We start from the raw sequence: 17,261 nt of genomic DNA, 5'->3' as shown, positions 1-17,261 counted from the left end.
TGGAGTTTTCAGTCCATTTTAGGCTGGCTCCAGGGAGGGTCAGCTCATGGTAGAGGGCAATAGTTCAGTGGAAAACAGCAAAAGCCACAAAAGCAAAAAGGAGGAGAAGTGAGAGCAAGCCTCTTCCCATCCCTTATATTGTATGCAGGGCAGGTGTAGCACTCACACCCATAATCCCAGCACTGCACCATGAATCAATCAAAAAACTCAAGAAGCCACTCCATGACCACATGAGATGTTGGGGGGGTACATCTAGACACAAACCATAACAGTTGAGCTTCTTACTTATTTTTAGGGAAGGGTGGGCACCTTTAAGCACTCAGAAACTGGAAGAGCTTTGATGATTAGCATTCACTTAGCTGAAGAAGTCAGCTATGGGCCTACATACTCACCAGAAGCATGGGTAAAGAAAATGTGATATTTATACACAGTGGAGTACCACTCTGCTATAAAGAAGATACATTGAGTCATTTGTAAGAGAAGGGATGTACTTTAAGGCCACAATGTTGACTGAAATAAATCAACTTTAATATCACAGTTTGTCTTTCTTTTCTTTTCTTTCTTTCTTTTTGCGGAACCCGGAATTGAACTCAGGCCCTTATGCTTGCCAGGCAAGCACTTATTCTACTAAGCTATCTCCCTGGCCCCCCAGAGTTTCTTATACAAGAAAAAATATGAATGTGACAGAAGCTGGGAGATATTTTCCAAATGGATGGGAAAGTAAGGAATGGAGGGAGGAGGTGGGAGGGGAAGAAAAGGGAATGGAGAGAAAGGACCGAAGAAGAAAAGAGATGAAAGGAGAGCTTTTGCAAATGGGAAGAGAACCAATTTGGAAGGAGCAGGGAGGGCTGGGAGGGTTAGGGGATGAATAAAGAAAAAAGAAAAGAATTAAGATGTGTGATGCACATGTGCCAGCTCTTCATGCCCAATGTAATCATTACATACCATAAATATGCACTGACAAAAAATAAAATAAATACACACACAATTAAAAAAGAACGATCAGCTTTGGAGGGTCCATGATGCCTGAGAAGTCTGGTGGAAGTCAGTCTTGGGGGAGAGGGGAGGTCTGCTGTTTTTTAATTTTGATTTTTCTATTAGCCAGGGTCTGCAGTGCATAGTGATGCCATTCCTCGTGGGGAATCTTGCACATGTGAACCCAGCTAGCTCTTGCATCGCCTCCTCGCCTCCCCCCCTCCATCTCTTGGTCTGCTTCCCATTAGCAAATAGCCTCCCTGCTGAGGACTTTTGTTTTAGAGCATTTGTTCCATTTGTGGTTCCTGCATTCCTGCCTCAAGGAGCAGTTATTTGCGAGAAGAGGAAACCGAGGCTCAGAGGAGGCCTGGATCTTATCCCCTACAGTCCATCATAAGTAAAGCAATTCCTTGCTTTGGATATAAAAAAGGGTGGCATCTTGAGCATCTGTCCCATCCCAGGCTGTGCAGCAGGCCCTGATGTCACAGACAGTGGGGTGCAGCCTGTGGAATGCAGTCAAGTACTGCAACGTAGCTGTCCTGGGCTGCAGAAGAGGTGACTAACAGGAGAATGGCTCCCGGGGAAGTCACTGGTCCTCATGGTGGAGAGGGAGCAGGCTGGGATGAAGGAAGTGGTGCTGGAAGTTTCCCTTCAGGGAGAAACGACCCACAGCACAACCTGCTAGAAGCAAGAGCAAGTGGCCTGGAGTGGCTGGGCCACTCAGTGTGTTCTGTTGCTTGGCGAGGGAAGCTTGCAGAGAGGTGTGAAGGGGCCTGATTTTGATTCAGAAGTTTCCCTGTGTTACACCAACGGGGTTCTTTTAACTGGGAAATCAATGAGGAATCAAGAATTCTAAGCAGCACATTTCCATACCTGATTTCACAAAGGTTGTGCTGGCAGATGAGACCAGGTCCAGGGAAACAGGTTTAAGAGGTTGTCCTTGTGGTCCCGGGGAGGCACTGAGGATGTGAACCATGCACGGGCAGTGGAATGGGAGTGAAGGGGACCATCTTTGGCCAGGAGAACTGACCAGCATCCTGACCAAGTGATGTAGGGAAGGAGGGAAAGAGAGGGCCCAGGAACACACCCTGCTTCTGGCTTGGACAGCGGGGAGATGGTGATCATTCACACAAATAGAGGAGGCAGAAGGAGGAGCAGATGTTGTGGGGGAAGATGGTGCACTGGGTCTTGGACATGTTGTGTGGCAATGCACATGGGAAATCCAGCCAGAGCTGTTCAGCACGCAGGCATGTGCAACAGGGGCTCTCCAGGGAGCTCTAAAAGCTGCAGCTATAGCTGCTCTGAGCTTCTCAAAGGAGACTGCATATGATAAGGAGAGAGGGGCCACTGTAGATCTTGGGGGGGAACCTCATGTTTCAATAATGGATTAGTGAGGGGCTCATGAATGGACAGGGAGAGTAGGTGGGAATGACCACATGCAGGGCGGGGCTGCAGCCCATGGTCTGAGTGGGATCCTTGTGGCTGAGGCTGGCTTCACCTCTCCCTTTCTGGGCACACAAGAAAGCTCTGTTTTCCTCCTCCTGGCATCTAGGTAGAGCCAGTGATGAGGATGTGAGATGAGGTCATATACAAATATGAAAGAGGTCATGAGCAAATGGAGGGCCAGGGAGATAGCTCAGTAGAATAAGCATTTTTCTGGCAAGCACAGGGTCCTGAGTTCAATCCCTGGTGCCGCAGGGAAAAAAAAAAAAAAGCAAATGGAGCAGAGTTACCTTCTTCACGATCTTCTCTCTACCCATGATCCTTTTGGAGGCTTCCTATAACTGATGTAGCTGGCTGTGGGGGTACACACCCATAATCCCAGCACTCTGGGAGGCTGAACCAAGCACAGCACAAGTTTGAGCCCAGCTCAGGCCGGGTAATTCAGGCCAAAATAGAAAGCAGCCACTGATCTTGGCACACCGCCCACTTGTTCGCCCACTTGTTCCTGGAGTGACCTATCCTGCTGCCGGATGCAGCTTCTCTCTTTTTCCTTCAAAGCACCTTATCCTCCCTGAGCATTTTTTTTTGGGGTGTGTGTGTGTGTGTGTGTGTGTGTGTGTGTGTGTTTCTTTCTCCTTTTCCTTTTCTGATTTCTGCTCTAAAATAAACAGTAATCTTTTACATTCACCAACTGTTTCAACCAATTCATTAATCGAGACAAATAAGAACCTGGAAAACACTGCTGGTCCCTACCCCATTGGAGGACATCAACATAGTGTAAGCCCAGAGGAGGGGAACTTACAGCAAGCCTGCTACAGCTTGCTGCTCTTACTGAAAGCTCTAAAGGTTCACCATCAGTGACCCATCCCATCGTTCCTAATCTGGGTTCTGACTGAGGTCAGACGGCTCAGTGTGATCTCAGGTTCTACCTCTTTTGCTTTTCTGTTTTTGTAGTGATGGGAATTGAACCCAGGGCCCTGTGCATGCTGAGCAAGCACTCTGCCACTGAGCCACCCCAAGCCCTGGCTTCTGTCTTCTTTCTGTTTTGTGATATAAGGCAGAAATTCAATGCTCATAAAATGGTCACTGAATACACATGAGATGTCTGGCCAGCCACGATGCACAGACATTGGTCATATCTGCTTATTTGTGACATACCTGCATTGACAACAAGAACAACCCCATCCCAAGAACACGCTGGCTTGGATGCCAGCCATGGCCCAGGGGCATGAATGATGCAGAAAAGCTTTCAGACATACTTCTTTAACAACAAAGGCTAAGCAGGGAGTGGGATCATTTGCCAACAATTTTAGATCATTGAAACATGATAACAGGGACAGGAAAATGACCCAGATAACTGTCTTCAGTTGTATTCAAAGAGAACATATATTTAAGTCTCTGGCTGTGTTCTCCTCAGTCTTCATTCCCTTTCAAAGGTTAGAAATAGAATAGCAGCGCAATGAACTTGGAGCTGGTGCTCAGTACATGTCCCCAGTGTACTAGTGGGAGGCACAGAGGCATGGCAAAGTCTTGGCCAATACTGCTTTGTTTCTATCCTAGTAACTCTGGACCACAAACCTTTCTTTAGTTATCTAATTAACTGGGTTTAAAATTTTTTTTAGACAAATAACACATTTTAATGTAGAAAAATAAAAAGATAGGTAATGGTCTTATCTAACCTTTCCAGATTTTTCACCCTTTGAAGATAAATTTGGTTACGATAATCTGTGCCACTCAAAAAAACCCAAGACCCCCCAAAAACCCAACTAAAAAAATTAAATTAGGTTGGCCCTAGCTATGTAGAACAGGTAGCTACCTATACTGTATGTAAATCTATACGCACTCACTTTTTTTCCCTTTTGGAGGGAGACTGAACTCGGGGCCTGCTACACTGCAAGCCAAGCATTCCATCACTGAGCTACATCTGTTCTCCTCATTTGAACTTTGATTTTAAAAATCTAAACATAAATCAAGTGTGGTGGCGCATACCTGTAATCCTGGCACTAAGGAGGCTGGGGCAGGAGTTCCAGCCTAATGGATGACATAATGATGCTAAGGCCAGAGTGGCCTACATAAAGCCTCAAGAGAAAAATGTCATTAAATTGATGCTATCAGAATCCTGCTAAAGATTCCATCCCACTCCCATCCCCTTCTGTGGAATCGAAGCTGGGCTCTGCATGTGCTTCACAGTGTTGTGTGGCTGAGCTTCTCCGCCAAGTCTAAAAGATTCCCCTTTGGACAGCAGCAGCTTCACAATAACTTAGAACTCAATCCAAGGATGCTCCAGGCAAAGAGTGTGGTGCTTTTTTTTTTTTTTCCCCACTAAAATATAAGCAGGTTTTTCCTACTGTTTCCTTTGAAGAGAATATTCTGCCAGTTTGGCCACAAGATCTTCACATATATATGGTGACATTGAGTAAATGTTTCATTCATTTTGGCTTTCTTGAAAGTACTCATGAAACATAGAGGAAGACTCATTTTCATGCTCCTTTGGCTTTCTAAATTCCATGTCTTCCCCATACTGAATGGCAAAATCGATATGCTGTAATATGATGGTCATGCTTTCTTCATCTGACTGATCATATGGTAAAAACTGGACCATGCTGTAGTCATCGATCAGTCCACATACAGCTTTAGTCATATTTTTGAATTTTTTGCTTTTTTAACCACTGGTTGAATCTTCTAAAAAAGAATACATGTGTGGATCTAGAAACTTCTCACTTTCCTTCTTAGCTTTCTTACTCAGCAGATACATTTTTGTCATGATATTAACTTGCAGGATTTCTAAAGAGATCATGGCACTCAGGGCGGCCAGGATGCCAGAAATAAACTTAAAGGACTCTACCATGAATTGAGAATCAACAAGGAAAACACCACAGACTTGGAACTCCCACTGTTCTAGATGCTGGACCAGCTGTTTTATCACAGGCAGGTAAGTATACAGCTCAATCTGACCTGGACAGTCAAAAAGAATGTAGTCATCTTCCACATGGCCAAGACAGTTCTCCAGCTAGTCAAAATTATTGGCGAAATACTCCAAGCAAAACACCAATCTCCCACTGGGACCAAACCGCAGGGGGTCATCCTCCATCACTCTGTCCACTTCAATCAGTTCCCGGATGTCAGCCATCACAGGGCAGTTGAAGTATTCTGTGGCCAGATCTAGGATTACCACGTGGACAGAGCTGTTGAGAGCTTCACAGTGCTGGACCATAGTGGCACAGTAGGTGCTTGGTGTGTGATCTTGGGCAAAAACTTAGAACCTTCTTTTTGCATCTTGCTTTCCTCTACCTTCCCATTCCCTGCTGGGCCCATGACCAGCTGTGCATACCAAGGCATGTTGGGTCTTAACTGTTTTTTTTTTTTTTTTTTTTAATGGTGTTTTTGAGATGGGCTTGCTACGTTGTTAAGGCTAGCCTTGAACTCATAGTGATCTTCCTGCCTTAGCCTCCTGAGTGGGATTATATGTGTGTGCCACCACACCCAGCAATTAGCTATTTATTTATTTATTTATTTATTTATTTATTTGTTAGAGAGAGAGAGAGAGAGAGAGAGAGAGAGAGAGAGAGGGGTGTGTGTGTGTGGCCAGCTCAGCCCACCAGGGGGCGGGGCTGGCTGGCATGTGGTGCTGGGGGATCGAACCGTGGTCCCTGATGCTTCGCTAAGCTTGTTCCAAGTAGGTGCTTTAGACCACTGAGCCATCTCTCCAGCCAAGCAATTAGCTATTAATTAATTCTGGCTCTGGGAACAAGGGAGGGCGAAAGAGCCAAACAGTGCATGGAATCTGTGCGCTACTACATTTCATGAATTATGTTATCAGTTGTCTGTAAAGATTTCACAAAATGATTTATAATTTTAATTTTCATAAAACCTTTACAAAATCTAAAACTCAAAGCCTCTAGGTAGAGAAGTATTTTTAGATTTTAATTACCTGGTCTTCATAATCAGATTCTGGGTCAATGATATCTCCAGGGTCCAACAGCATGGAAGGGTCCAGGTCCCCCGAACCTAAGTTGAGGAAGGATAAGATTACCTGCTGAAAGCTGTCTACGTGTGTTTGTGAAGCAAGCCACCTCCTAAGAGCATCTCTGCAGTCCTACCATCATGTCATCATGTTCAGTTCCTGAACATTGTATATACATTTTTTGGTACCAGGGATCAAATTCCAGACCTTATGCTTACCAGGCAGGTGTTTATGCTGCTGAGCTTTCTTCCCGGCCCTCCTGAACATTTCTAAGTCCTCCCATGGGCCAGGTACTGTCACTAGGCAGAAGACTGAAGACATGGGGACTCAAAAGGAAGATAATATTGAAAGGATAGTAGCATGTCAATAACAAGGCTGAGGAGCAAACTCGAATCCTAAGCATGGTGGGGAGGGTGGCACTGGATTCTCTCCAGGAAGCCAAACTCTTAAGTTTGAACCCTGCGGATGAACAGTGTCCAGGAAAAGTGGCACCAGGTGGGTACCAGCAACTGTGGTAGAAGTAGTAGAGGCAGTGCAAGGCATTCTGGGAGCTTGAATTTGGGTAACAGCCAAGGCCCATCTTCCTTGCACTGTTCTGAGAGGCAGAAAAGAAAACAACATAAATCCAGAAAGTCTCCATTGCTCCTCGCCTGGAAAGCACAGGAGTGTTTGAGCCCTGATCTGACCTTTAGTCACCTTTCACTTGTTCAAACTCTGTTAAAGGTTCATAAATGTGGACTGTATCTCATGAGTGTAATCGAATCAGAATGAACGCTGGGAAAGCCCTTGAGGAGACTCAGCACCCTGCTGTCATTCCTGTCATTGTCACTCTGAAACTCAACGAGGGGCAGCTGGAATGGGGTCACTGAAGTTGATTTATCTGTGTGCTGTGCTTCTATTACCCTGCTGCCCCAACACCACTTTTCTGTTTAGAACTGCCCTGGGCACCTCTCCCTGTTATCTACAATAAATGTAGCTGATTTTTCTTTTACCATGGACCTACACTTGCAAGTCACTGCTTGCCATGCATCAGAGCCTGGAATCTATCTGCCAGATCCCTTCTACGGTATCAGAGAGAACAGCAAAGTGTTTCCAAAAATAACATATATTTAATATTACAGAATATATTCTTGTTTGCATCTTCCATTTCGGAGTTTGCTCACCCCATGAAAGTATGAGAAATTTCCCCTCAGGCTTTTGGAGCATCTTACCCCTGAAGGTGAGAAATCAGGTTAACTCAGTGTATTAAGAGAGAGATTGTCTCAATTCTGAGCTACAGTTGACATTACATGCCTAACCATTAACCCCCAAGGCAAAGACTTCAATGGGTAATTTTCACAGCAGGTTCCCCAAGCACAACTGACTTGGGGTTCTCATTTAGCAAGTCTTTCTTACTGGTAAATACATCTCACCTAACTAGTCAGGGAGACAGAAGTCAGGGCTGCCATAAAGGATGACACAGACTTTCAAATAATACATTACCTCGTGTTTCACTGTGAACCTGGTCTTGCCAAGTAATTCTAGGTTAGTATAAGAAATGTTTAATAAAGATAGATTTTTTAAAAAAGGGACCAGGCATATGCCTTTCAGATGTGGATGCCCTCAAAGCTGTGCCTCACACTCTTCCAAGGCAAGGGCCAAGTGTGCCCTCTGTCTTTTCCCATCTCATTTCTTTGGAGCACCCTGCAGTCTCCCAAAGTAACTAAACCATTACCAAGCTAAGTACCTAGGGGTATCACCATTGTAGATTGTGTTTGTGTCTTTAATTGTCTTTCTTTTGTCTTTTTGAGACAGAGTCTCACTGTGCAGCTCAGGCTGGCCTTGAGCTTACTTTGTAGCCCACGCTGGTCTTGAACTTCTATCTTTCTGCCTCAGTCCCCTGAGTGCTGAGATTACAGGCATGCACCACAACACCTGGCCTCTTTAATTGCTTTTAAAGCATGAAGAAGTTTTCCAGAACAGAGTCCTGTCTCAGTTACCTTTCTCTTGTTGCTGGGACAAAATTCCTGACACCCAAAATTAAGGAAGCGAAGGTTTATTTAGCTCACAGTTTGTGCAAGTTTCAGTCCATACTCTAAGGCAGAGTGGCACATGGCAGCACTTCATGGCATTAGAAAACAGCACAGAGCAAAGGGAAGAGCAGCAGCAGCTGTCGCTTTCCTCTCTTTATATTATAAGCAGGCTACCCTGGGGTGGGGGTGTAGAACTCACACAATGTCCATGCCCTCCTCTTGCACAGGATGAGGATATTTACAGAGTAAGAACCCTGGCTTCCTGTTGAGTCACTTAAATGTCTAAACTTTTTGAGTTGACATTATGTATCAACCAGTATAAGGCCCCTGAGCCATGAAACTATTCTGGAAAAGTAGCCAATCACCCAGTTGCCACCTGCAGTTCCCAGGGGCTGGAAGATCAACTCTGGGGTGCCAGTCACAGCATAGGATATCCCCGCAGCTCCATGTTCTACCAGTCACGTGGGTGGTAAATACTGTTGAAGGTCAGTACAGAGCATCTTAGGTCCTACACACAGCCTGCGGCTCCTGTGTCTCCCAACACACTCTGCTGACTCCAGATTCTAAGCAAGAGGAAGCCAAATGGTTTCATAACACAATCTTGCCTCTCTCTACTGTACCCTACCAGAAAGGACTGGAGGGGGCACTGTCCACATTGTGGCATGTGGCTTGGAGGCTGGCTGGGGACCTGGAAGAATCAGAAGTGGATTCAGGGGTCTCTCTCAAGCTGATGACGATCAATGCTCCTTTCTGGGTGGCCATTATTGACAGTATCATGAACGGTCATACGGATTAGATTTAGCTTCTATTTCTTCCACTGGTATCTACTGTTAACCAGTGAAGTGGTGTACCCATTCAAATGCTGCCCTCTTCCCATCTCTACATGGGGCAGTTCACGTGGCCTTAGCAATATGATCTGCATCCAGAATCCTATGGAACATATAGCTGCTACTTGTTCTTGTATCCTACTCATTTTATTTAATTGTAAATTATTCTTCCAATTGTGTTCAGAAAGGACCATGTGAAGGGCTCTTAAACAACCTAGTTAACAGATACTGCACATTAATATTTGAAATGGGAGCAACATTAGAAAACTATTTCAGGAATGAGAGAATGAAGAGATGTTTCTGTTAATGTATCTCTTGCTTACAAGGCAAAAGAGATTGGATTTCTTAATCAAGTGCTTTTAACAGAAATTTTTATTCTACCATTAAGGGATGAAATTTCTCGACACACTGTTGCTCTTGACAACCGAAGTATTAATATATCACACGAGGCAACAAACAAAGGGTGTCATTATCAGGGTGGAGAATGATTGAGATTTCTTTTTCTTTTTTCACTGGTTGTTTGGCTGGCTGAAAATGGGACCTTTAGTGATAGTCCAAGGTCTGGTAAGGGAAAAGGGAGGTAAATACAGCAATGTGCACACATTTTTGACTTTTGCAGCAGACAAATTAGCACTTAAGACAACAGCAAGGACTTAGTTACTTGAAAAGACAGTGGGGCATTTTGAAAAAGTGATAGTGGGACTTTCATTTGTCTCTATTTGGAATTTCTCAATTTGTTTTAGACTTAAACATATCCTTTCCATAGATACCAGAGAATGGTCTGAGCCAAAAGGTAGCACCCTGCAAAGAACCTCAGTGCCACTGGGTCAGATGTAGTGTGGTTCTCAGAGAATTATTGCTTCAGGTTGCCTGTCTCCTTCAAAGGTGAAGACAGCACAGGCTGCGATAGAGGTACCTGGGTCTCACCACAACCCCCTCTGTAGTGCTGACAAATGGTTTCCTTCTACTGTATCTTCATTCTAGAGTTTGAGGGGGATTCCTCTCTCTCTTTAAAATAAAAGGACACTGTGAATACAAGGCTTAGGAAAATAAGACGTCCCCAGGACTATCTCCATTAAAGAAAGCACTGGCTGCCTGGTTCCCATCCCTGTTAAACTGCAAGCTGGCCTGTGAGTGTGTTTTACACAGGGTTTTGCCACCTCAGGTTGGCCTGGAGCTCACTTTGTAGCCCAGGCTGGTCTTGAGCTCGCATCAATCCTCCTGCTTTAGCCTCCTGAGTGCTGGTATTACAGGTGTGTGCTATCATGCCCGGCAGGGCTATGTTTTATCTCTGGATCTAAAAGCACAATTTTGAAGCTATCTATATTTGATACCTATATACCAAATGAAATGAATAAAATGACCTTTAGCTCTTATACCATTCATTCATTCCACAAACATGAGCACCTCCTTCTCTAAGTCCCTGATCTGCCTTCAGCTCTGAGAATCCTGCTCTGATCCCACCAGATATGGAGAGTGTTGCTAACAGTTTGTGTCAGGGGACTGGGGAGAAAGCTCAGTAGAATAAGTTCTTGCCTGGCAAGCACAAGGGCCTGAATTCAATTCCCAGTTCTGTCAAACAAAACAAAAATACACAACAATTTGTGTCAGGATCCCTCTGAGGAAGAGCACGGATTTACTGTGGAGAGCCTCTGACAGTCTTCTGGGTGGTAAGGAGAGCTCCTGAGGCCAACCTGCAAGAAGGGGAAGGGGATTTCTTAGTTACTCCAGGACGGGGTTTGGAGAAGGGAGAAGAGAGTAGAAGCAAATCTAAGATGTGGAAGGAGAGTTATACAAGATGAGATTGCTTTAGCATGGATGGCAACTCCTACATGGCCTTTCCAGTGTGGCAGTCACACTTCACATACAGCAGCCGACCACGTGTCCCGCAGTCCTGAGGGGTAGGTGCTACCACCTTGCCTGACAGACAAGGCTGCTGGAAGAAGCAACAGGGCTGCAGGGGGGAGCCTCTGTGCCGTGCCCTGTGGGATTCTCACTGAGCATGAGCCACACACACACACACACACACACACACACACACACATATTCATCCACATGGAGTATTGTACTTTTTAAGGGAAACAGCTGTTTAACAAAGAATCCTTCCATGGCTGATGATTATGGTAACTGCTAAATGCCTGGAAGGAGACACACAAGGCCCCACGATGCCATGGTCCAAGGATCTCCCTAGGCTGGGGTGGGGGTAAGCAGCTCACTTTCATCCTGGGGCACAAAGTTGGACCTCGCCAGAGAGGGATGAGGCTGCAGCAAAGGGGCACAGGCTTTCCACGTGACTGGAAGAGCAGGTGCAAGGCCTGCTGCAGGGTCCCTAACAGACAGGGGAGGGCAGAGTGATGTGACAATGCCTTTGACAGGAGCAGCTCCTCAGGGCTGCCACGGGGAGCGGGTGGGGAATCGTTCTGTCTACTCTCTGGAGAAGGGTCAGGCCAGAGGAAGAGTCATAGACCACGCACAGGCCACTGACAGGTGAGCTCCGGGGCAGTTGACATTCAGCAGAGTATGCAGGGAAGGGAAGAGATGAACGACAAAAACTGGAGGCTGACAGCTCATGCACAGAGGCCACAGGCATGACCTGTCTATCAGGAGGGTCACCACCATTTATGAGTATGATAAAACATGTGGTGAACATAAATAAATATAATGCCTACAGCTCCAGACGCATCACCATTGATCCCTGAGAATGTCCCTCCCTGCTTCCAATATACTTGTCCTGTTGTTCTCCCTCTTTCAGGAGCAGGTCTGAAAGTCTTCTTTTGTAAGTGGTTTTAGCTGTGTTTGTTGGGGTTGCCTCAATGTGCCGAAACAACTCAAAATGTTTGCCTTTCATGGTCACTTTGACTTTGGGGAAGAGCCAGAGGTCACGCAGTGCCAGCTCTGGCATGAATAGGTGGCTGACACAGTCATGTTTTATCAGTCTGCACATACAGTACATTTTTTTGGGCCAGGGAGATGGCTCAGTGGAATAAGTGCTTCCCTGTCAAGCACAAGGGCCTGAGTTCAATTCTCGGTTCTGAAAAAAAAAAATTAAAAAACACATATAGTACATTTTAATCGTATCTTAAAGACACATGAGAACTTCCAAAAGTGGCAAGAGTGATGGAGTATATGAAGATTAATGACAATGTATCTTTAGCTGTAATGATTTTTTAAAAAGGATTTAAAAATTTTTTATGTTTTTGCTACAGGGTCTCCTTATGCAGCCTCTCAAGCACTGGGATTACAAGCATGCTCCACCACACCCAGTTTTGGTGGCCAGCTCAGGAGGTCCAGGACAGGACTGGCACAGCATGTGATACCTGCGACTGAACCTGGGTCTTCGTGCTTTCACTGTAGTTTAATACAGTATATGCATCTTAAAACCTTTATTTTTAAAAATAATCTTCTCAGTCCTCACGTTTTATCTGAATAATGGCCTAAAAAAGTGAAGCCCAGCTGGATATGGTAGCACACGGCTGTGACACCAGCACTCAGGAGGCTGAGGCAGGAGGACTGCTCTGAGTTTGAGGCCAGCCTGGGCTATACAGTGAGCTCAAGACCACCCTGAACTACACAGCAAGACCCTGTTTCAAAAAACCCTCAAAATCCAAAGAACCCACCCTCCCCCTATAAAAGTAAACCCCAAAAGTTCTGGGTTGTAGTGAACGAGAAAAAACATTGAGAGCCAACACCCTAGAGCTGAGAACTGAAATTACATGGGCTGCTGAGTTAGGCTGGAGTCAAAGCAATGGATGAGAGCACCAGAGGGAGGTGGCGTGGGGAGGGAGGAGCTTCCGGCAGGAGGAGGTGCTTTCTCCAGGCGGCACAGGAGAAACTGCACTACCCGGCTAGTGCATCCTAGAGGAACTACAACTTTTTCTTTCATTTTAAATTAATTAATGAATTTGTGATATTGGGGAGTGAATACAGGGCTTTCTCACTGAGCTCCAAGCCCAACCCTTTTAATTATTTTATTCTGAGACAGAGTACCTGTAATGATTTAGACCTAAAACATCCCCCCAAGTCTTCTGTGCTTATAAGGTGATTGGCCAGTGGGGCATGTCCTCTCGGGGGACCTGCCCATGGAGGAGCTCCTAGCTGAGTGTGCTCTTGGGAGGGTTCTGGGTGGAGCAGTCACTAGAAGGGTGTCCTAGAAGGTGAGTTCTTGCTCGGCTCCTCTTTACTCTGCTTCCTGGTTTCCTTCTCCTCTTCCTTCAGCTTTGCTTTTTGTGCATTTGAATCAGCCAACCACAAAGTAGATCCTTTGACAACTGTGAGCCAAGATAAACCTCTCCTGCTTTGAATTTTGGAGGTCAGGCATTGAGTCTCATCTGTGATAAAGTGACTGATACAATCTCACTAAATCATCAAGTCATCCACTTGCACCCAAACTCATCATCCTCTTGCCTCAGCATCCCCAAGAGTGGGGACTACAGACTTAATATAGATAGTACATTTGAGGCTATGGGACCCTTCCCCTCCATTCAATTGAACGTGGGTCAGCCCCCTGACCTGTGCCCTAAGGCCTACTTCCTGGAGGCAGTGGTAAGAATTACAAAGACCCCTGGGAATTCTACAATGCCACAGCATGACTTACAGCTCTTCAGCCCACAATGAGTTCTTCACTTGGAGCTCATATGAACTGCACTTCATCTGTCCATTATAACACAGTGAATTATAGGAAAGGACATGTACAATAGAACAGCTGGCATGACTCAGCTCCCTGTTAATCATGCTGTCACTCATGATCTGTAAGACCCAAGGGGAGATGCCCTAGGCCTAGCACAATACTCCAAATCCTTCAGCATTTGGGCCAGTGCCCCCACCCCCTTTTTATGTATTTGGTATAGGGTCTCACTGTGCAGCTTAGACTTGTAGTGATCCTCCTGTATATAGACTCCCCAGTGCTGGGATTACAGGCATGTGCCATCACGTCTGGTCTCAGTGGCTGGCTCAGAGTGCCCCAGGGGGTGGGGGTGGTGTGGCATATGGTGCGGGGATTGAACCCCAGTCTCTGCGCTTGCCTAAGCAGGTGCTTAGTCCACTAAGCCACCTGGACAACCCCATTTCCCTTTCTTTTGAGCCTGCTCACTGAGCAAACCTTTGCCTTTGAACTTCATAGGAACGTAACACCAAGCCCACCAGACACATCCTTTACTATTCTACTGTATATTTATACTTTAGCATAATAGTAGCAGCCTATACATCTTAGAATCTTCCCTTGAAGCATATAGGAAGCAATCTAGATATCTATTCACTTGGTGCAATGAGTGGCAAGGTATGTGCACATGTACAAAAGTGTCAGAATAGAATTTTCATTCAGCTTATACTCCACCTAACTAGTTTTGTATATGTTTACCTAAGCATCATAGAGGGTCCAACAGACCCAACACTACTTTAGGATTTGCTAAAAATTTTTTTTCATTTTTTCTGGTAGCCCAATTTAGTACAGTGGCACATGAATAACTGGATTTGCAAGTTTTGTAGGAAGTGAAAAGTGACTCATCAGATTACTAATGCATGGATGATGAAGATGATCCATTATGGTAATAATAGAAGAGTGGTATGCGTGGATGGTGACAATGGTGATGAAGACTTTGACACCGTCCTTGGGAGCCTAAGTCCCTACGACAATGGAATGGAGCAAGAATCAACTGATATAGGCATAGGGAATGTAGACCTCCTTGATTCTGATTATGAAGAAAACAGCAATGTGAATATATATTTGACTAGTTGAAATATTGCAAAATGGCCATACAACCAAGTGGAATGATCCAATGTCAGGACTAGATCTGAAAATACAGTGAGGATCTTGTCAAGGGTAAAAGGTATTGAACAGAATTGAACTGCCATTCACTGTTGGAAATCATAACAGATGAAACGCTATGAGATGCTATGAAATACACAAAGGCTGAAATGCAAGTAAAATGTTCTGTATGCACCAATGGCCATGTGAAAGTACTATATTTATTAAGACCTCACTAACTGAACTGAAAGCATTCATTGGTCTGCTGTACTTAGCAGGGATTTCTCATGGTGACTGCAGAAATGTAAAAGACTTATTGAAAAGCAATGGGTCAAAATATGGCATAAAAATTTATGCCCTTGTAATGTGAAGACCTAGTATGGTTTCATTTTAGACATTTATCCTGGAACTCAGACACTGGTCTTATTTGTGCAGTAATAAACCAAATGATATGAGTAGATTTGTTGTTCCCCTCTCCCAAACTAACTGGAATGTGACATTTGACAATTGTTTTACTAGTTTCCAATTGTTACATTTTCTAACAGAGCACAAGTTGACCAGCATAGGAACTATTTGCATAACCAAAGCAGCAATTCCAAATGAAATTTGCAATTTCAGAATAGAGAATTGTATGGTACAATCTCTGGATTTCAGAAAGATATAATACTGGCCTTGTATGTGGGAAAGAAAAGCAGACTGGTACTGCTGATGTCAACGTTTCACCATGATGGAAATATTGATAAGGAAACCCTGACAAAATGGAAGCCTGAGATGGAAACTTTCTACAACAAAACAAAAGTGGAGTAGATGTTGTTGATGAGTTGTGTGGCAACTATCATATCACCTTAAACACAAAGCACTGGTCAGAGGTTGAGTTTTACTTGATTTAAACATGTCTAGAAGAAATAGTTCTTTAGTTTATAAAGAAAATAACAAGTGTAAAATATCATGGAGAAATTTTCTCAAAAGATTGGGAACCAGAGCTCATAACAGATCATTTACAGGAGAGGAAAAACAAAACATTTCTGTCCATTGAACTATGCAAAAAAGTTGTGGAGCCCACTGGAAAGCTGACATGTGCACAGGCAGGCACAGCATCACAAAGACTTGCTGTGGCAACAGAAAACAAAATAGATGTCAACTGCGCCCTACAAGAAAGTACAGGAAAACAAAACATATGTGCTATTGGTGCAAGTGGTACTTGTGTATGGAACATGCAGTTGTCATGTGTGAAGACTGCCTTGGGTGTCACAGTTGAAGCAAAATTATTTTTGTGGTAGACTTTTGTTTTTCCATTATAGTTCACATAGGTTTTTATTTTTGATGTTATCTTTTAGATTTTTGTACGTAAGTGAACAGATGATGTGAAAATGTTGTCTATTCTAAGCACTTTTTATATATTTGATTTTGTATTTTATTGACATCTTATTTCCCTGCTAAGTGCATGTTGTACAATACAGTAGAAAGCTCCTAACAAAACAGGAAGAGAAGGGAGGTGACAAGATGGCCACACACGAAAGGAAGGCTGAGCACACCTGCTGTCAGTATAAGCAAGATAAGTGCATGGAACATGCAGCTGTCATGTGTGAAGAACCCTCTGGTGTGACATTTGAAGCAAAGTTTATTTTCGTGGTAGAATTCTATTGGTATTTTCATTCTAGTTCATAAAGGAATTTATTTCTGATGTTATCTTTTAGATTTTGTAAGCAAGGACAGAGCTGAAGTGAAAATGTTAATGTCGATTCTAAACACACAATTCATATTAAGAGTTTAATACTCTTTTATTGTTATTTTATGTTCCTGTTAACTACACAGTGAACAATTTAATAACCTCCTGACAAAACAGTAAGAGCACTGAGATGTCAAGTATGTCCTACAAAAGGGCCAGGAAAGCAAGACGTGCTGTCAGTGTAAGCGATGTATGTGTGATAACTGAAGTGAAGGTTTTTTTTTTTTTTTTTTTTTCAGTTCCCAGGATTGAACTTCAGACTGTGTACTTGCCAGGCAGGTACTTATGCCACTAAGCTGTCTCCCCAGCTCAAGATTATTTTTTTGTAAAATCATTTTTTTAAAAAATCATTCATTCAACAGGAAAAGGAATATTGTGGGACTGTCCTGCTTCAAGGTTGTATATGGTGAGATTTTTGGACTTCTGTGCAAATATGAAAAGTATAGAATTCTTTATCCTACTTTTAAAATATCTAATTTTTAAAATTTTTTTATCATATTCTGTAGGGACTTAAAGTTCAACATATCAATACTTGATGAAAAATACCTGTTCCTTATTATGCCTAAGA

At 44.0% G+C, this 17,261-nt stretch overlaps 1 protein-coding gene and 1 pseudogene across 1 annotated transcript in view; both read right to left on the bottom strand.

Moving 5' to 3' along the window:
- Ak5 (adenylate kinase 5) overlaps positions 1–17,261 on the bottom strand; it is a 280,437-nt gene that overhangs the window by 78,093 nt on the left and 185,083 nt on the right. Inside the window, exon 8 of the mRNA XM_004643164.2 lies at positions 6,350–6,426. Coding sequence (XP_004643221.1) covers positions 6,350–6,426 — 77 coding nt within the window. The remainder of the gene's footprint in view (positions 1–6,349; positions 6,427–17,261) is intronic.
- LOC101584105 lies at positions 4,844–5,757 on the bottom strand (annotated as a pseudogene).

Source organism: Octodon degus, unplaced genomic scaffold (genome assembly GCF_000260255.1).
Source record: "Octodon degus isolate 3935 unplaced genomic scaffold, OctDeg1.0 scaffold00167, whole genome shotgun sequence".
NCBI lineage: Eukaryota > Metazoa > Chordata > Mammalia > Rodentia > Octodontidae > Octodon > Octodon degus.
Note: the sequence above shows the minus strand (reverse complement) of the source record. Positions and strands in the feature narration are given on the sequence as shown.